The sequence below is a fragment of the Cynocephalus volans genome, chromosome 3 (assembly GCF_027409185.1).
Source record: "Cynocephalus volans isolate mCynVol1 chromosome 3, mCynVol1.pri, whole genome shotgun sequence".
Taxonomy (NCBI): Eukaryota; Metazoa; Chordata; class Mammalia; order Dermoptera; family Cynocephalidae; genus Cynocephalus; species Cynocephalus volans.
Window position 1 is genome coordinate 154,237,352 of NC_084462.1, and position 21,010 is coordinate 154,258,361.

General features: G+C 34.4%; 1 protein-coding gene across 1 annotated transcript in view; it reads left to right on the forward strand.

Annotated features, from left to right (window-relative positions):
- The window catches only part of RBM25 (RNA binding motif protein 25), a 49,520-nt gene that overhangs the window by 13,669 nt on the left and 14,841 nt on the right, over nucleotides 1-21,010 (forward strand). The window contains exons 4-10 of the mRNA XM_063091229.1: nucleotides 1,645-1,812; nucleotides 4,388-4,445; nucleotides 7,206-7,363; nucleotides 13,628-13,813; nucleotides 15,490-15,543; nucleotides 15,809-15,892; nucleotides 19,269-19,555. Coding sequence (XP_062947299.1) covers nucleotides 1,645-1,812; nucleotides 4,388-4,445; nucleotides 7,206-7,363; nucleotides 13,628-13,813; nucleotides 15,490-15,543; nucleotides 15,809-15,892; nucleotides 19,269-19,555 — 995 coding nt within the window. The remainder of the gene's footprint in view (nucleotides 1-1,644; nucleotides 1,813-4,387; nucleotides 4,446-7,205; nucleotides 7,364-13,627; nucleotides 13,814-15,489; nucleotides 15,544-15,808; nucleotides 15,893-19,268; nucleotides 19,556-21,010) is intronic.

Consider the following 21,010-nt stretch of genomic DNA (forward strand, 5'->3'; position numbering starts at 1 on the left):
AATAATCCACAAAAATTTAAATTTTGAAGTGAAATTAGTGTTGAGTACTTAACTCTCTCATCCCACCTCCCGAATTTTTAGCCCCTTCCAAGCTATTTTCTTTCTTTTTTTTTTTTTAACCATTAAGAGTAGTATGACCAAGCTATTTTCATCTTCCTTTTCTCTGTCCTCTAATATATCTTCAAGCTTTATAAAGCTTTACTGAAATTTTTCCTCTGTTGAAGTGTTCTATTATTCATTCTTATATCTTGAACCTTAGTTCTCCACATTAATCAAAGCTTCTGGGCACTCCAAGCATCTTAGTTAAGAATGCTAATGTACTATAGCACATGAATAAATAATAACCCTATTAACTTTTATTTGGCCAGAATTTTTCTTTGAGCTAATTAGTATAACAGTCTTCATTTGGAATTGTACTATGAGGGAGGGTAGATCTCATTACTTTCAACTTTTTTAATATCTGTGGGTTTTGAGAAGGGAGGGGGTTGGTGGTATTCATAGTAAAAGGGAGAGGGGAACTACATGGGCACATGGGAATCTGCTGTGAGGCGAACTACTAAGAAGATGTGTTTCTGCAGTCCAAGAGGAGTCCAGCTTTTTTTGCATTGGACACCCATAGTTGGGCTATTTTGGAAAGCCTCCAGTGACAGGTACTCTTCCCTCATATATTTAGGGCTAGGAAAAGGTGGAATTTGGTGTTTGGAGCAGATTCCCAAGTTCACCACTGTTTATTCAGTGCCTACTGAGGGTGTTTTGCTGAATTCATAGTCAAGTACAAAGATTTGTTCCTCTGGGAGGTTGAAAGTTATAAAGGGAAAATAAGATAGGAACATAAGTAACTGATCAAAGGCAAAATTTAAGTGTGTGGAGAGTGCTATGGAGTGTTTGAATATTCTTTCAGAGGATTAACAGAGATAATTGAAATTTTCTTTTATACTGCTACTTACAGTACAATTGTGAAAAAAACCCTTCAGGATATATTTGATAATTTTAAATGGTTTACAATGTCTTAGACATAAAAAAATTATGTTATTTTTATTTGCTTTTCAAGTTTTTTTGTTTTTTTTTTTAAAGAAAGGTAATCTAATAGTGTAAGCTTACTTGTCATGAATAAGTTTGCATTAATGAAACATGCTGTGTGCTTTAGGAACGTTAGACTGAATATGCAGAAGCTTTAATAATAATGTGCTGTGTATTAACCACAGTTGACCCTCTTGAACAACATGGGTTTAGAGTGCTCAGGTCCACTTAAGTACAGGTTTTTTTCAGTAAATATTGTACAGTACTGTAAATGTATTTTCTCTTCCTTATGATTTTTTTAATACCATTTCTTTTTTTCTTTTTATCTGAAATGACCTGTCAGAATAACATTTTCTTTAGCTTACTTTATTGTAAGAGTACAGTATATAATACATTAACATAAAAATGTGTTAATTGAATGTTTATGGTATTGATAAGGTTTCTAGTCAGCAATATGCAATTGGTAAAGTCTTTGGGGAGTCAAATTATATGTGCATTTTCATCCTTAACCCCATGTTGTTCACAGGTCAACTTCACAATTAATGTTTTTAGCCTAACATTACATTAAACATGATAGGAAATTTAATTGCCAGATCAAATTTTATTCCCTTTTTTTCACCTTAGGTCTTAGTACCCACCGTGTCTATGGTTGGAAAGCATTTGGGAGCAAGAAAGGATCACCCAGGCCTAAAGACTAAAGAGAATGATGAAAATTGTGGTCCTACGACGACAGTTTTTGTTGGCAACATTTCCGAGAAAGCCTCAGACATGCTTATAAGACAGCTCTTAGCTGTAAGTTGAACTGTTTATTTTTCATTGAAAAGGATTTTTTGGAAGGCAGCTGTCCGGTACGGGGATCTGAACCCTTAACATTAGTGTTATCATCATTGTGCTCTACCCAGGTGAAGTAATGAGCCAGCCCAGAAAGTTTTTTATTGTTATAAATTTCGAACTTAAGAAAAAGCAGAGCGAATACTTTTTATTTTGAAAAATTTCAGTCCTGCAGAAAAGACAAAATAGTAGAACAATGAACACACTTGTAGTCTTTAGCTAGATTCATCAGTGAACATGTCTTGCTACATTTACTTTATCTCTAGTTACACACATACTACAGACATTTTTTCTGAATAATTTGAGAGTAAATTATGACATGACTTTTACCTCTGAAATCCTTCGTGTATCTCCTGATAGCAAGGGCATTCTCCTACATAATCCCAATGCTATTATCACTTTTAAGAAATTTAAGGCTGATACAAAATTGTTAACTCATACATCTGTGGTTCATATTTAATTTTCCCAATTATGGCCATAATACCTGGGGGTTTTTTTGTTGTTTTTTTTTAGGATGACCGGTAGGGGGCTCTTAACCCTTGGCTTAGTGTTGTCAGCACCACACTCAGCCAGTGAGCTAACCGGCCATCCCTATATAGGATCTGAACCCGTGGCCTTGGTGTTATCAGCACCACACTCTCCCGAGTGAGCCAGAGGCCGGCCCATACCTGTTGTTTTTCATCTATGACCCAGTGAAGGGTTTTATATTGCATGTAATTATCATGTTTCTTTAGATAGCTTCTTTAAAACAGTTCCCTGCCTTTTATGCTTTTGTTTGTTCTCTTGTTTTGTATTTGTCTTCCATGACATTGACGTTTTTGAAGGGTCCAGATCTTTTGCAGGGTGTCTCTCCCAGTTTGGACTGGCTGCTTGCTCATGGTTAGATTCAGATTAAGCATTTTTGGGGAGAATGTTTTATGGATGATGTATTCTCAGTGCAGCATAGCAAAAGACGCATGATGTCTCTTGGTCCTATTTTTGGTGACATTGAGTTACTTGGTTAAGGTGGTCCTTTCTCTCCATAGTAATGGTATCTTCCCTCCCTTATTATTAATGAGCCAATTCTGTTTTAATATTTTGATACTGAGTGAGTACTTTTCCCTAACAACCCTTAAAACAATGATTTTAGCATCCAGTGATGATTGACTGATTTATTCTGAGCAGAAATAATAAGTTCTTTAGATTTTCTTTCTTAGTTTTAAAAATATTATCTTGGTGATATATGCACTTTATTAAGTGAAATAATACCGAATGATTTTATTATGAAAAAATAGCAGTGCCTGTACTCACTTCCTCCTTAATCTCCATTATTTCCTTGGAGAAGTTATTTTAAAATCTTTTTCTTTTCTTTTTTTTTTTTTATAGGTACTCTACATGATAGCCGTTTCTGCTTTGTAAATTGTGTGATTCTTGCATCAAAGTTTAGTAGAGAATAAAATGAACACCCACAAAACCCAGCTTTGTCAAATCCTAATATTATTGTATAATACTAGCTTCAGACTTTTTTTTTTTCCCCAAAGAGATAAAACATTACGATTGAAAGTCCCAGTTCCTGTTTATTTTCTTGCCCAGAAGTAATCTGGACATTTTATATAAATACAATCATAGAATATGTGGCTTTTTGTGCATAGCTTCTTTCACTTAACATCATGTCTTCAAGTTCATTTATGCTGTAGCATGGATCAGTATTTCCTTTTATTACCAAATAATATTTCATCTTATGGATATATCACATTTTCTTAAATCCATTTCTCAGTTGATGGACATTTGAGTTTCTACATTTTGGCCGTTATGAATAATGGTGCTGTGAATATTCGTGTCCCAGTTTTTATGTGGACATGTTTTCAATTTTAAACATTCCTTTTTAAAACCTGTTTTTGATTTATATGTGTAGTGTAGTACACTGTTTTTAAGCTTTCCTCGGCTCCTTGAGTGATCTTTCATTTGTTCATTTCTTTTTTTTTTTCCTTCTTTTCTTTCTTTCCTTTTCTTTTTTTCTTTTTTCCCAAAGTGTAATAATGTCCCACCCTTCAGATATCCTACGCCCTTAACATTTTGGAATATTTCTGATCATTCAACAAAATTGTTTTTTCTTTACATAGTGAAAATCTTACTGTATATCAGCAATTTCTTGTCCCAAGTTATTTTTGCATACCATATCAAACATCTCCCATGTCATTAAAAATTTTTTATAAATATATATTTAGCTTTAAAACAATCTTAATGAGCTCATGATATTTACTTTATTATAGTTTGTTTTAACCATTCTAATACTAGGCCTTAGATTTTTATATATATATATATATTTTTTTTTTTTTTTTTTTTTTTTTGGTAGGATAAATAATGGTGTAAACTTTCAAAATTACTAAAAGGGAATTTTCTGCAAATAAAAAAGTCAGTAAGAATTTATATTTTTCTTAAAATGATTTGTTGTACCTTTCATATAATAAGTTTGTGGAAAATGGGAGAATTTTAACAAACTTGGTTGCTGTTTTTTTTTTTTTCTTCTTTGATCTTTATATGTTTTCTTTTTAAGAAATGTGGCTTGGTTTTGAGCTGGAAGAGAGTACAGGGTGCTTCTGGAAAACTTCAAGGTAGGTCATGTTTTTATTGAAATAACTTTAACCTGTGTGTGTAAATTAATTTGATCTTTATTTTATTAGCACTCTGTTTTCTTCTTATTGGAATAGGATTAAAAGGCATTTGGGAAGATGTTGGCTGAGAGTTGAGATTAGAAGGTTGAAAAGTGTAACAGGAAGGAGGTAGGAGAGGAAAAAATTAAAATTATTCAGACTAATTGGTTTCTTATACTTTATAAAGTCCTTTTTATCTCAGAGCAGGACTGTATGATCAAGGTGGAACAATCAGAACTTAGAGTAGGAGAAGAGATAATGAGATGGCCTATTACTCTTGAAAACAAACTTTTTCATTACACTTGTTTGCTATGCATTTTTAAAAACTTTTTATATGTAAATACTCATACATACATAAAAATAGAATAGTGTGATGAACGCCCATGTGCTCATCACCCAGCTTTAACATTTATAAATTCATGGCCATTTGTGTTTCATCTATACCCTGCCTATTTCCTCTTCTTTATATTATTTTAAATCAATCCCAAGAGCCAGATTATTTTGTCTATAAATACTCTTGATGACCTAAAAAAATAACTTAATAGCCAGTCAGTGTTCAGATGTCCAGTTGTTTCAAATGCCATTTTATTTTAATAGTTCATTTAATTCAGGATCTATATGAGGTTCATCCATTCCATTTGGTTGGCAGTTGGTTTTAAGTCTCTTAGTATTTTAAGTTATTCTGTATCTCTCATTTCCTTTGCAATTTATTTGTTGAAACTAAGTCATTTGCCTAGTAGCATTTCTTTAGTCTGGTTTTGAGAGTTGCAGCTCCAGTAGTATAATTTGCCATGGATTTATCTTCTGCATTTTCTGTAAACTGGTCAGTAGTTCTGTTTTGAGACTTACTCAGATTTAAGTTTATATGTGCTTTTTTGGGGGGGGGGGCGTGCTTTTATTTGCAAGAATACTATAGAAGTAGTATTCTTCCAGGTTGTTTTTTTTTTTTTTTTTTTTTTTTTTTTTTTAATGGTAGCAGCTGTTGATTATCAATGCCTAGGTTGACTTATTCATTAGGTGGTTGCAAAATGTAAGTCTGTTTTGAAGAATCTATCATTCCTTCATTGGAAAGCAAGATTTCTTCATTTGTTAGTAGAATGTGAGGGTACTTCAGAAAGTTTGTGGAAAAATAGAATTAAAAGATAGTAGGAATCTTTCCATGAACTTTTTAGGGAAAAATATGTATAAGGAAAAGTTCCTCCTCCATCTTTGGTTACTGAGACGTATAATTTAGGAAAAACAGGATAAATGGCTTTTGTGCTTCTTTTTATTTCTCAAAAGAATGAGCTGGTGTCTTCAGTATTCTCTAGCAGTGACTAGCTTTTTTTTTTTTTTTTTTTTATCATTTTGAACTTATGGATTGAAGCATATTCAATGTTATTATATTTAATATGGGTTCATTGTAGTTATTATTGCTGTTAAAGCTTAAGTTGTCTTAAGTTACCTCTGCAAGTTGGATATCTCCTGGTTTTGGTATGACTCTGCCTTTGTTATCTGGTATGGCAGGATGTTCCAAGCTTATCTAGTTTTTCTGCCCCAGATTTGGAATCTGCCATTTCTCCGGGGAACTCTGGTTCCTTTTAGTGGGATATTGTTTTCAAAATCACAATGTGGGCAAAAGGTGTACTCATTGTAAGTGTTGTTTGGAAAAACCATTTCTAGGTTTTTCCAAGGCACACTAATTCAAGTTTAGGGCTAAAAGGTTTTTATTTAATTTCTTCTGTCGTGTATCTGTGCTTCCTTTCACCTGCACGGAGAATCTTGAGTTTTAAGGACACTAGGGAGTACAGACTCATTAAGTAATTACTGACTTGCTTTATCTCACATTACAGTTTCAGACTAACAGCACCAGCACTATCATCAAGAATATGATTATTGAAACTTATGGCAGCTGGCCAGTACCGTTATCCGAACCCTTGACCACACTCTACTAGTGAGCTGACCGGCCAGCTACAGATTTGCTGTTTTAATATCACTCAGAATGGTGTGGTTATCTCATTAACTGCATACATATGTAGATTCATTTGTATAATTTTATTTTCAAGTTTTGGATTGTTCTTTTTAAGTTTAATTTTGTTTTAATATCCCTGCTTGATTTAAAATTATGTTAATGGTGAGATTGACTAGTTATAAAATGAAATATATATAGGAAAAATAGACTGGCAACTAGGATAAACGATCACTACTTTTGTAATTTTTAACATTTCAGAATATAGGATATAGATTCAAACAGTCTGTTCTCACTTATTTGTGACTGTTAGGAAGTCTGACTGGAATGGATTTATGCAATAATTAAGAATTATTTTAGTCATGAAATTCACTGACTCTGCTACATATTTTATCAGAGCTTCTAATGAGTAGCATTCTGCCTTAGTGGAATTTTTCTTCCTTTCCTCTATTTTTGTTTTTCTCTTTTCTTTTGGTTGTTTATTTTGTTTGTTTGTTTGGCAGCTGGCCGGTATTGGGATCCAAATCCTTGACCTTGGTGTTATAACACTACGCTCTAACCAACTGAGCTAAGCAGCCAGCCCTCTTTTGGTTGTTTGAGGGTGCTAAGAGTGAAATGATTATCAGAGGGAATTAAAGAATAGGGGTGGAGTGATGACTTGAGTAATCTTCATATTATAACATTTGGTTTCTAGTGATTTTACTTTTCCAAAAATTTTTATTATCTTTCATAATGGCATTGATACTTCACTAATTCTTTACTTGCATTGCTAGCCTTTGGATTCTGTGAGTATAAGGAGCCTGAATCTACTCTTCGTGCACTCAGATTATTGCATGACCTGCAGATTGGAGAGAAGAAGCTACTTGTTAAAGTTGATGCAAAGACAAAGGCGCAACTGGATGAATGGAAAGCAAAGAAGAAAGCTAATGGGGTATGTTTTCTGTCTTTTCTAGGCTAGCTACACTATTTCAGTGTAAATACTCTCATTATAAATGAATCTTATATGGGGCTTCACAAGATCATCATCATCATACTATGTGCGTGTGGCTTAAATGCAGGAGGGTATTTTATAGTTTGTAGTTATTTTAAGTCTTTTGTCTACCCACAGTGGGTGGATGACTGTTGGTTTGCTTGTTCCAGGTTGGGATGAAGGTAGTAAGGGAGGCTGGACAAGGTTAACTTGCCAGAGAAAACACTGGTACAGACTATTCCAAACAGAGCTAATTCATTAAGGCAGCTTTGTAAGTAAGTATAAAATATGTTTCAACCTATAGAATTTTTATTAGTTGCCCTCTCTTTTAGAATTACATAGATTCTAAAATGAATGAAAATAAATCTTACTACTTTTCTCAGCTGGATGGCTTTATTCAGGCTATATATATATTCACTATATAGTGAAGCTAAAGTAAAGGAAGTTTTTGTATGCTGTATTGTAACGTATGCATTATTATCCTCTCTCAACAGAGTAAAACATATCTAAAAGCTGAGTATCTATTTCTCATTTTCTCTTCCTTATTCTTTTTTGGCACCTCAAGCCGAACAGATCAAAAAATAGATTTATTGTTGTGTTTCCCTTCCAACAGAAACAAAACCAAAATAGTCTTTGCCTTCGTCAAGCTTTCACTGTCTTTTAAAATAGAAATTGCTTTCTTGCCCTCCCCCTTTAAAAAAACATTGTATGTTCTTTGTATTTAAAAAAAAAAAAAGCAAAGTTTAAGGACAAATTAAATACCACCCATAATCCCATAATCATAAATAACTGCTGTAGACATTTCAATTGCATGTTCTTCCGGACACTTTTCTCTATGTGGATGAATACAGTTTTAACTTGAATATGAAATTGAATTCTAAGTATCGTTTTATAAACAGCTTTTTCTTATTCCTATTTTTCCTGGGACTTTTACTAATGCTTTAACTGATTTCCTTGCATTTAGTTTCAGCTAACACAGTACTGCCTGTATTTTTAAAACAAGTATAATTACGTCAGACTACTGCTTATTATGTCAAACCCATCCTTAACGATTTTGGATTTCTTACAGAATAAGCCCTTATTTTTATCATGGCATTCAAGGCTCACTTCAGTCTACCTTTCTAGCTTTCCCCTGCCCTCCCTTTCCATGTACCAGTCCACCTACCCCCACAAACTTCTTTTGTTCTTTATTGATATCTCATGTCCTTATTGCTCATCCAAGCTCCCTGTTGAAGTTCTATCCATGGACTTGTAATTGACATGTCCCTTGGTTCATATAGACTTCATCAACCGTACCCTCAGATCCTCTCAGGCAGAATTAAATTCTCTCTTCCCAGATAGAGCAGGTTTTTACTGCTCTGTGTCAGTCTGCTTTGTAGTATGTATTGTATCTGTCTGTCTCTCACAGTCCCTTGCACCCTGCCTCATTCCCATACTTTCCCCGCCTCCCCATCTCTGATTACAAGTGGAAAGGACAGTAAGTTTCACGTCCTGTGTCTCTTACATCTTGTACCTCTGCAGCATATAGGACAATGTCTTGTCCATATCAAGAATGGAATTAACATTTATTGAATAACAGTTGCAGTTATGGTTCTTAGCTGATAGTCTAAGTCTATCCTTACCCAGCTTTATAAGAAAATAATAAAATACAACTTCTCTGGAATATAAGTTGTATCTCACATCATCAGTGTTGCCTGTCTCATCACTAAAACCTTTAAAAAAAAAAAAAAAAAAACTGTCTCCAACAAGAATTTTAGATTTTTCTTGCTGTGAAAACCGAATACTTATTTTTATAAAAGCATGGATTCAATGTCTTCAGAGCTTTTTGTCTAATTGTGTAGGACTCGCTGTTTTATTGGGTTTAATCATTGCTTTGAGAGGTGGTGTAATTTGGAGCGTTTGCAAATGGTACACTAAAAACTCGGAAAATGACGTAAGTCATCTTATGTAAATATGAAAATGCACAATTGTGTGACTCTGGGTTTCATTTGTGATCACCGTTTACCAGAATAACCACACTTTAAATCTGTTTGTATCTTTCTTTAAGAATGGTCCTGAAGCCAGCTCCAGTAAAAAGACGCAAAACAATTATTTGAGATAAAATTAAATTCAAACAACAGACATCATGGGTTTTATTTTTCCAACTATTATATGTGTACTTCTGGGTGTACTTAGTGTGGTACCCAGAGGTACTTGAAATTATAGGACAAACATGGCATATTTTCTTGGAATGTCAATTTTACTCAATATAGATAAAAAGAAAAAAGTCATAATTTTTTCAAATAACTTAAGCAAATATAACTATATCGTGAAGTATATTGCAGATTTGCCATGATTTCTCAAGATAAAATATGAGCAATTTAGAAAGCAGTCATCCTTAGGTATATGGTAGGAGAATGAGACATTGATAACCTCGTGTTACTTTATTCAGGCTTTTTCCTCTGACTCTGAGGTGGAATTAGTTATGTAGTTCTCATTGACTAAAAAGAAACATAAGTTTGTCTGGAAGGAAGGAGAGATTTTGCGTGATCCACAATTTTAAGAGGAATTAGGTGCCTGCGTAAGGTGCCTTGTCAAAAAACCCGATTGAAAAATTTTATTTAGATTTTGTGAAGTTTGTGGGAAAAACTTTTTTTTCCTTTCCAATTCTTAATTGGCCTTTAGTAAAAGTATTTCATTTGAGGTAAGCTGATCTAATCCATGTCCTATTGCTTTCTGACTGTCCAGCAGTAATAGTATAGGAGTAGATATATCTATTTGGTTGTCACAGTAGTGGTTGTTAATCATACATTCCAGAATGGGAACTCTTGACAAGTGTTGAAAGTAGCTATTCTCTGGAAAGAGCCATGTGTATTATATTCTAATAGAGGACAGATGTTCCAGGTGAACACCTTCACATCTTTGCTTGGAAATTAGTCTGGTTTGAGTTTATATTTTCTCAAGAGGAAGAACTCTGCATTTGCTTAAGTTCCCAAGGATGTTCTTGTTTTGGACTCTAGAAGTCAGTGCCAAAGAGTGAGTCAAGAAGAACTATTTAACAACTTCACAGTTGGTAGCTTTTAATTAAAATAAAGCTTCATGGGCTGGCTAGTTATCTCAGTTGGTGAGAGTGCAGTGTTATAACACCAAGGCCAACTGTTGGTTCCCCGTACTGACCAGCTGCCAAAAATAAATAAATAAAATAAAGCTTTGCTATTGAAGCTTTTAATTCCTCTGAAAAGAGCCAAATAGGCAGGCTACACAAACATCCCAAATAATTACTTGATTTCTGTGAACCTCTTGTATGGCCAAAACCTTTACCTTTGCTCCCTAGTATTACTGAATATACTTTCTACTTTCTGATATGGAAAAAGAAACTGGAAATCAGAAGATTTTTTATGTTTTAGGACCCAGAAGTAGAGCTTTAGATGAAACTTGTCGGCCTATGGAATGGTCTCTCTAACAAAAAATTTCTCCTTCCATGGTGTATCAGGTTATTTTTGTTTTTAAGCTTTCCTTCTAAAAATGTAGATCGAGGGGCAATCAGTCAATTGAAAAGTGTGTGAATTATTAGTTCATTACAAATGTTTGATTTCTAATTCATGTAAAATACCCGTACTGATATTTAAAGTTTGGTTTACAACAGGGCAATAATCAACTTAGGAGCTATTAGTATTTTTATATGAGTAGGCCTTTGGATTTATAACCCTACTTCTATCCCTGTGCTTAGACAAGTGTGGAGATGTGAGCAGCTCACTGGAAGGAGTTCAACATGTATGGAATATGCCAAAGATAAGACTGGATGCCTTCTATTTTTTTGTTGTTGTTGTTGGCTGGCCGGTAGGGAGAACCTGACCCTTGACCTTGGTATTATAAGGCCATGCTATAAACAACTTTTTTTTTTTTTTTTTTTTTTTTGTCTTTTTGTGACAGGCCGCACCGCGCTCAGCCAGTGAGCGCACCGGCCATCCTTATATAGGATCTGAACCCGCAGCGGGAGCACTGCTGCGCTCCCAGCGCCGCACTCTCCTGAGTGCGCCATGGGGTCAGCCCAAACAACTAATATTTTGATAATACAGAATTTAGGACTCAACAGCCAAGAGTTTGGGTTGAAATAGCTACATGTGCCTGAATATGTAAGGTTTCAGTGCCAAGTTACTGGAGGATTAGCTCTTTCATTCAAAACTTTCAGAGAAGCAGAGTATCACTGAAGGGATTTTAGTGAGAGGTGAGTAAACCAAAGGTTTGGGGAGGGTGGAGGGGTTGGCTGGTACAGGGATTATAAACACCATGCTCTAACCAGCTGAGCTAATCAGCCAGCCCTGCGATATATTATTGACTTAAAATAAGAAAGGAACATGTCACCACAATTAGAGTTTACTATATTGTTGGTAAATAATTTTAACAGTTTAATTACTTGAGTAAAGCATCTCATCTTTATTTAAGATGTCAAGTAGAAAGGTGTCTGCAAGAAGATTGGATGAACAGGCAGGTTTGAGAAAGTAGGAAACTCGATGTGGTTAGTTTTATAGTAATACCACATAATGCCTTATATTGAGGTTATATGTCATGACCCATATTTTACCAAGTAGTAGTAGATGCTTGAAGTTAAGTTCTTTTTTTAGCACACAGTATGCTCTTAATAAAAATTCATTAAGCAAATTAAGCTAAGAAAGAAATGTTTGTTAAATGTATATCCTTTGGAGACAGCTTTCAAAATGCTGGTGGTTGAGTTATGAAATCATTGCTAGGTTATATTGTTAATGAGCCACAAGGCATGAAACCCACCTTCAGTAGATTTTGTGCATTATGTCCAAGAGCTAGGAATTTATGCAGAAGAGCGTGGTTCCTGCATGTATCTGAAAATGTGCATGGAATATGTTTACCAAGTAAATTGATAAATATTTTGCAGTGTGTGTGTATATGGTTTTAAATGAGAAAAAAATGTTTTTGTATACGTACTCTTTTTTGTTTATCTTGTTGTTTCTTTGTCATACTTTTACCTCTTTCCATGTTTTAAGTAAAGAGGAGTTGAGAATAACTGGAAATTATCCAAAGTTTGGAGGTCATTCTGTGAAGTTTTTCTAGTTTGACCTGGGTTTAGTCCATAACCAGGGGACTTAAAATAAAACTTAGAAACAAGAATAGCACCACATTAGAAGCCAGTGATTTTTTTTCCCTGAGAGACACAGAGTTAACAATCTAAACTTAACTCTCTTAAAGATTATTAATAAAGTCCTACAAATAATCAGTTACTTATTTGCAAGTAGCATTACATGAATTTTATGTTTTTAGTTTTTATAATGTTACATGTGAACGTTATGGGGAGGAAGACTTGTGCAGTATTTAGAGTTGATTCTTTTTTGGTGTATAAGTATATTGTTTTTACAAGTGGAACTCCGTGTTATAGAAATTACAGAAAGCAGAGAGAGAAAAAAACTGTCATTTCAGTCCCTTACCCTCTGATGCTTGCATTTTGTTGTATATATGTATCTAGTGGATTTTTTTTTTTGTTTAACCTAAACATGCTTCTGCTCATTTGACATGGTGGCTATCATAGTTTACTTAAAATTGTATTTTGCTTTTATCATATAACTTTCTCAACAGTTTACCAGCTGTTTAATATTTATTTGCCAGAATGAGTTCATTATTTATTACAGGTTGAATATCCTTTATCTGAAATGCTTTTACAGCAATGTTTCAGATTTCAGATTTTTTTTGGATTTTGAAATATTTGCAGATACTTAACCTGTTGAGCACCCCTGATCCAGAAATCTAAGATGCTCTTTTGAGCATCATGTTGGCACTCCAAAACTTTGAGATTTTGGAGCATTTTGGATTTTGGATTTTCAGAGTAGGGATATTCAACCTGTAATTATCATTAGTTTGTCAACTTTTGAGCAAGACCATCTGACAGATTGTGAAAGCTTTGCAGATGTGTTGTATAGTGTGCTAGTCCTGTGATTTAATGTTTTTGTAGCTTGTTATGGGCGAAGATTTTAGCTATTGAGGGAAGAAAGAAAATGGTAAAGTATCAGTATCTCAGGAAAACACTTAGTAAAAGAAATGAGGCTAGTTTTGTGATGTTAAGATCATAACCAACTCTGCATTTAATAGGACTACAATGATGTTTTTGAAAAAACATGTTTGTTTTGTTTATTAACTTTTGTTTTAGATTTTCATATTTCTCTTTGATTTTTTTTCCTCTCTCTCTCTCCCCCCCCTGAATTTGCCTTGCTTTTTAAGACTGCCAGACCAGAAACTGTCACTAATGATGATGAAGAAGCTTTAGATGAAGAAACAAAGAGAAGGGATCAGATGATTAAAGGGGCCATTGAAGTTTTAATACGTGAATACTCCAGTGAGCTAAATGCCCCCTCACAGGAATCTGACTCTCACCCTAGGAAGAAGAAGAAGGAAAAGAAGGAAGACGTATGTGTTCTGACAACACACAGTATTTTTATAATTTATTTTTTATGGTGTCACTTTGAGCTTTCTAACTTTTGGAGAGCAGAATGACTAGAATTTATTGCAATGTACAGGTTGGAAGAAAATATTTGGTACTTTTCACTCATTTCTTTTGGATAAACTTAGAGAAATGATGGGGAGTGCTCTTTGAAAATATTGGAATGGCTGGTCAGTTAGCTCACTTGGGAGAGCATGGTGCTAAGAGCACCAAAGTCAAGGGTTTGGATCCCCTTACCGGCCAGCTGCCTCCCCCACCAAAAAAACCCAAAAAACTGGAACTATTTTATATGCCATGAAAAAGCACTATACAATATGTATTATATATTTAAAGAGTATACTTTTCTATATATATATATACATATAGAATCCTATTTTGACCATGTTTTATCAGCTACTTTCCTAATTTTTTGCCCCAAATTTTCCTGTTTTGTATGTTTGGCATGCACTGGCATGGAGGCTTGTACTTATCTGTGGATTCAATTAAGTAAAAAACAGAAACAAAAAACTCGAGTAGTGATAAAGTAGGAACTGACTTTCACTAAAGATTTTCACCCATTTAAAAAAATTTAGCTGCCTTTCTTTTAGAAACTATGTCTCATTCCCCTACATGGACAATAATGGTATTGAACATCAAACTGGAGGACTCTGAAAGAGTAGCACAAGATGACATACTCCTCAGTGAATTGAATGTCACCTCTTTGTCAGCCTAAGCTAATTGAAGAATAGGGAATCAAGGTTGAAAGGAAATGTTTGGTTCTCTTAAACTCATTTCCTTCAGATAAACTTGGAAATTATGGGGACTGTTCTTAAAAAATATCAGAAGTATTTTATTTTTTTATATATATATATATATATATATATATATATATATATATATGGATGGTACAAGGGTACTTCAGAAAATTCATGGGAAAATAGAATTAAAAGATAAAATAAATCCACAAATTTTTTGAAGTACCCTGCTATGTGCCATAAAAAAGTACTATTATAAAAAAATATATATATATATATTATGATTAATTATCAAGGGATAGTGACAGTTCATATTCTTTTGGGTTTCAGTGCCTTTTTAGGTCATCTTCGGTTTTCTTTGTGGTCAAGTACATTTTTATTACTTGGCTTGTTCTTCCTCATTTGGTCATAAAATCCTGTCTAGTGAGCTGTAGTCTGTTGGGAATGGTAATTGGTAGGGTCAGTCAAGTATAGGGTAATTGAGGCCTGTAGACTTTGTCCTTCCTCTTCCTCTATTGATGGGAAAGGAGAAAAATAACTAGACATATTTGTTTAATGTGGGTTAGGAGGAGAGGATCAGAGGAATCCTGCTCTATGGCAGGAATTATAGGTAAATTTTGTTGGTATGATTATTTCCTGTGTCTTGGAGGAGATCAAGGAGAAAGCCCTGCTACTAGGGGACCATCCTAATTCCATTGTTTGGGAGTGTTAAAGGGAGTGGAAGTGAAGTTGTGGGTGACTGGAGGGGTTGTAAAGAGAGTAGAATCATTTTTATTATCAAGTAATTTGAAATCAAGAAAATATCACAGAAGTACTGTATTGTTTACAGTGTAAATGTGTAGGGCATTGCTTTGCAAAGTAGTATGAGCTCTGTTTTTTTAAAAAAATCTTCGTGGATCTTTCCGCAGATTTTCCGCAGATTTCCTGTGGCCCCACTGATCCCTTATCCACTCATCACTAAGGTTTGTTTAAATTGTAGGCTTTGACAATACCTGTATTTATTGCTAGTTGCCAGAATTGTGATTCTTGTCTGATTTTTAACTTCAGATTGTTAGATTTGTTATTGTAGATGTTTATTTAGTCAGATTTTTAGATTTGTTACTGTAAGATGTTATTTACTCATATATTTTGTAAGACCTGCACAAAATATCTAACCTTTATTTAGCTTTTTTTATATTGATGTAGATTGAGCTTTTTTCATTCCCTCTTTTCCCCCTTTTCTTTTAGGAGGATATAAATGCGATAGAAATGGAAGAAGACAAAAGAGACCTGATTTCCCGAGAGATCAGCAAATTCAGAGACACACACAAGGTAGTATTCTTGCTTTTTCACTTGATACCAATCTAGACTTTTTACACAGTCCAAAGAGACAAAAAAAATCAACCTTACATTAGAATATAATTTTAAATGCTTTTTTTTTAGGTTTAATTGATATTTAGATAGAAACAAAGAAACAGAAGATCAGTAACATATTAAAGTGGTCCTTGACATACTTTGCTTAGTATTTTCAGTTTCTGACTACTCTGCAGTCATCTCACATTAATAAGAATAAAAGCTAATTTTGTTTTTAGATTTCAACATAAACATCAAGGTCAGATTTAAACTAGATTCAAGGGGGCAGCAAGATAACAGACACTGTAGTGTATTTTTGGGGGCAGTTATTTAATCTTAGGAAAACATTTTCTTTAGAGCTGAGATTAAAATTTGATATTTGTATAGATTTAAGTTGAGTGGGGGAGATTTTTAAAAGTAGGTCAGTGGTTACCAGACTTACCAAATTTTAGATGCATGGAAGAACTGTAAATTCCCATAAAGCTAATCTATTCATTGACCCCCACCATTATGATAGAGATCATATGGTGACTAATGCAAGATGAAACTCTCAGCTTGGAAAGTAACAAGGAATAGGATGTAAGTATGAGCTTCTGTTTTTTATTATATTTATGGATGCCCCCTCAGAAAAATATGCAAAGGGGTAACTGGCTTGGAAATGGGTATTTGTGCATAGTAAATCCCACTCACGAGTTTTGCCTATTTAAAGCTTCTCTCAATGACAGTGCATCTGTGAATGTTCGCTGGTGTTGAAGGTGATGCTTACGGGTGGTGAAATGCAAACACTGCATGAAATGTATTTTGATGTTAGAGGTAATATGATTTTACTGGTTCTTACACAAGACCAAGAGACATTTAACTCGGTGAAATGTTCAGTGTTTTCTCTCTGTCTTTTTTCTCATTGCTTTCAAAATCCGATTTGACAATTAATGCCAGTGAATCAGTGCTGCTGATCACACATTATCCAGATGCCCAGCCCTAGCTTACATACATAATGCTTTTTCAGGAATTAAACGTGTCTAAAGCACAAATGTAATTCTCCCAAAATTAATTTTGAGAGTTAAAAAGATGGTCTGTGGGAAGTCATTTTATAGGAATACTTTTGCTTAGGTTCAGTAGTCAAATTCAGGTTTGAGTAAGCTTAAAAATGGTATATAGTTGTGTGTGTGGTTTACCCCTGTTTTGTTTTTATTTATTTGTTAAACCCTGTCATATTATTGGTAAATTATGAGGAAATCTTGTTTTTAAAAAATTAATTCAAAAGACATTTGCTTCAGAGTTTGAGAATCCTCAGGCATTTCATTGCCTTAGTATTTTACTGTGGGGAATGTTTTGAATTTCCAAAATGTGTCTTAAAAATAAAAAGAAATCAAAATGAAAAGCAAAAACAGTTCTTTTTATTGGGTGGTGTGGTTAAAGGGGATGTTTGAAACTCCATTAACAAAATATGAGCTCAGTGAACCTTTGCATGTTTTGGTATGAGTTTATTAAATAACCACGGACTGTCAGGGTATCAGCGTGGCAGGGGGCGTCCATTTACAGCACGGATGAGTCTGAAGAGAGAATAAGGTAAGATTTATGATTTTTTAAAAATCTGTCCCTTCCTCTTCATTACTTTCTTACATCTTTTTAGGCTCAACTCATTTCCTCTTTCTCTAGTCTTTCTTAAAAATATACATGGATATGCTAAATATATGAGCATATATATGTGTATAGCATATATAACCTTTTAGAAAAACATTTATTATGGCTAGATTGACTCACATTTTTATTTACTTAGAGCCAAACTTTTGAAATGAGTTCTGAAACAAATTGTTACTTACATAAGTGAATAAGCAGCACAGTAAATAAGCAAGAGTAAAAAATTGAGGAATTCTACAAAAGAAAATAATATTGGAACAGCTAAAATAATCTGTAAGTATCTATTATCTCAGAAATAAATTTCTTTATATGACATTGAGGTAAGTTTTATGTAGTCTAGCCTCATTTTACAGTATAAGTTTTTATATTCCATTAGAACTGTTTCAGAAATGATATTTTGCCCCTTTTTAATAGCTTTCAGATTCTGTCTTCTTTCTACCATTTCTTATCTCTTCCTTTTGTAATTTCAATGTATTCAGTATTGGCTTTGCCTGCATTCTATTTTCATATAGACTGGCACAGCAGCTGAATATATTGATCTCTTATACGTTAGCTTTTCTTTCATAATCCTCTATCAGTTCTCTGATCCATGAGCAAGAGAGAAAGAGTAACAGGTAAGATTGCTTTTTAAAGTTGTTTTAAATGCTTTACATGACTGAGAAAAGAAAAAATGTACATTTTATTGTTACAGTTTAAATTTCATTTTGGTGAAACTAAACGTGGAGCCAAAGAGATTAATGTGTTTTGTTTTACCTGCTTGGAGTATTTTTTTCTGCGTTTATATAGAAACCGTGTGCACTGGTAATCTTGTCAGGGTACAAACTTGGTCTGACTTTGTTATTTGGTTTATTTGTGAACCATGTACTTGCTCTTCCTCCCAGAAACATAGCTTGTAGGCAAGGTTAATCCAGTGTTGGAGATCCATGTCCTAGCACAGCATCTGTAAGTTAATAAACAATCGTTCCTTCCAAGGATGGATTTATCATTGTAAATATATTTTTATTGTCTTACAGGCATAATGGGCATATATATATATTGCTTTTAAATATTTTAAATGAAAATGTTACAATTATGTACATTTTGCTTGAAGTGAGTGATTTTCAAACTTTTTGTATTTGGTGGGCTGTCCATCTTGTAATAGTGGGAGTAAATGATTCCATAGATGAGAAGTTAGATGTTGGCTGAATTCACTTGTGTTTCCTTTGGTGGGCGGGCAAACCAGAGAGCAGAACATTTAGTTGCATTATAGTGACCTTAGTCTCCTCCCACCACTTGCCCTTTAAAATCCTCACCTTTAGATAATGGGAAGTCTGGGGTTATAATTAGTACTAATAGTCCCACTGATTTATAGAAATTCATAATGGGCAGAATGAAGTTTTAGACAAGTGATTGTGTTTCTAGGAATAATTGTGAACCACCACATTCTTCATGGTCATTTTGGTTATTACATAGTCATTGAGTGGCCAGCCACACTTAACACAATCTCCCAGCATCTGCAATTGGAGATTCTTGGTCTGTGTAGAATATATGGTTTTGCACAAATCTATCTAGTCTTATGATTGCTTCAATTTAATTTGTCAAGTGGAACCACAAGTATTTATATAAAGTACCAGTGGTTTGGTGTATTTGTTCCCAATATTGAGTATTGCACCGGGAAAAATCTTAATACTGGAGCTACAGAGTTAACTCTAAAAGTACTTTTATTGGTTTCTAGAAACTGGAAGAAGAGAAAGGCAAAAAGGAAAAAGAAAGACAGGAAATTGAGAAAGAACGGAGAGAAAGAGAGAGGGAGCGTGAAAGGGAACGAGAAAGGCGAGAACGGGAACGAGAAAGGGAAAGAGAACGTGAACGAGAAAAGGAGAAGGAACGGGAGCGGGAACGAGAACGAGATAGGGACCGTGACCGGACAAAAGAGAGAGATCGGGATCGGGATCGAGAGAGAGATCGTGACCGGGACCGGGAAAGGAGCTCAGATCGTAATAAGGATCGGAGTCGATCAAGGTAAGGCTTTATATAAGTTACTGTTTCCTGATAGCTTTAATAGACCTACAGGGTAGCCCTCTGTAGGACTGTTTGCATTCATGTGATTCATGTGAGCATGTAAGGCCACAGGGTGTGCCTAGCTTTCTGTTTAACACACTTGGATAACATCGGTGAAAGTTACCGTTTTCAACTCTGGTTAGTTTCTGTCTGAAGCTAGTTTTTACAGAGACCCAGAACACACTGATTGTGTACTCAGTGTTCTGGGCAGACATGATTCCCTGTTGTCTCCCTGGACCACTGGACATTTTTTCTAGTTACCCTTTCATTCAGCCTCTGTATACTGAGAAATCAGTTCTAGCACCACTTCTTTTAGCCCTTGTTTGTGTGTAGGTGAGCCCATTGACCTGCCACAACTTAACCTTTTTGGTTCTAAATTTACATTTATGCCTCCTAGTAGTTATACCTTTTTGTTTGTTTTGTTATTTAAAATTTTTTAATTATAATGAACTCATTTGATGAGTCTTTCTTCAGGAGTGAGGGTAGAGCAAAAATGAACAGGGGAAGGAACCAGAGGAGAGGTCATCATATCCAAGCTACTTTTAAAATGTGCAGTACTGTGTTGTAGTTTTTTACTTGATTGTAGCTGGAGGGAGGTATACTTTAGGTCAGTTTACCGTGTTGCTGGAACTGAAGTCCCATGCTCTCAATCTTTAGTGAACATTAAAATCCCTGCTTTTCTTCCTTCCCTGATATAGCCATTATTGAGAATTTGGCATGTATAAAATCAATGTTTTTGTGCTTTTGTGACATACATGTATTAAACAGTATATTGTTTCATATGTACATTTATATAATTAGATCCATGGCATAATGCTATATAAATTCTGTAATTTGGTTTTATCACTCTGAATTAAATATTTGAGAGCTCCCAGTGCTCATACATATAATTTTAATTGATCCATACAACATGCCAAAATTCTCTTCTCTCCACATGTATGCCCAACACCCTATCCCTTGATCACTAGTGAGGCATAGACTACTTTTTAACATGTTCATTAGTCCTTCATATTTTGGGGGGGATTGACGAGGAATTAATATTTTTCCTTTTTTCTATTATATACCATTATGTGATTGACAAGGGAACTTGAAAAGTTCAATTAAAGATTCATATTATCTTTTTTTTTTTTTAAGTTGACTGGTAAGGGGATCTTAACCCTTGACTTGGTGTTGTCAGCACCACACTCTCCTAAGTGAGCTAACCAGCCATCCCTATATAGGGATCCAAACCTGTGGCCTTGTTGTTATCAGCACCACACTCTCCCAAGTAAGCCACGGGCTGGCCTCTAGATTCATATTATCTTTTAATTCTATTTTTCCATGAACTTTTTGAAGTACCCTAGTAATTCAGAATATGATGAGCCATAATTAATCATTCTGTAATCATTTTTCAATCCTTTATAATAGTTTATATTT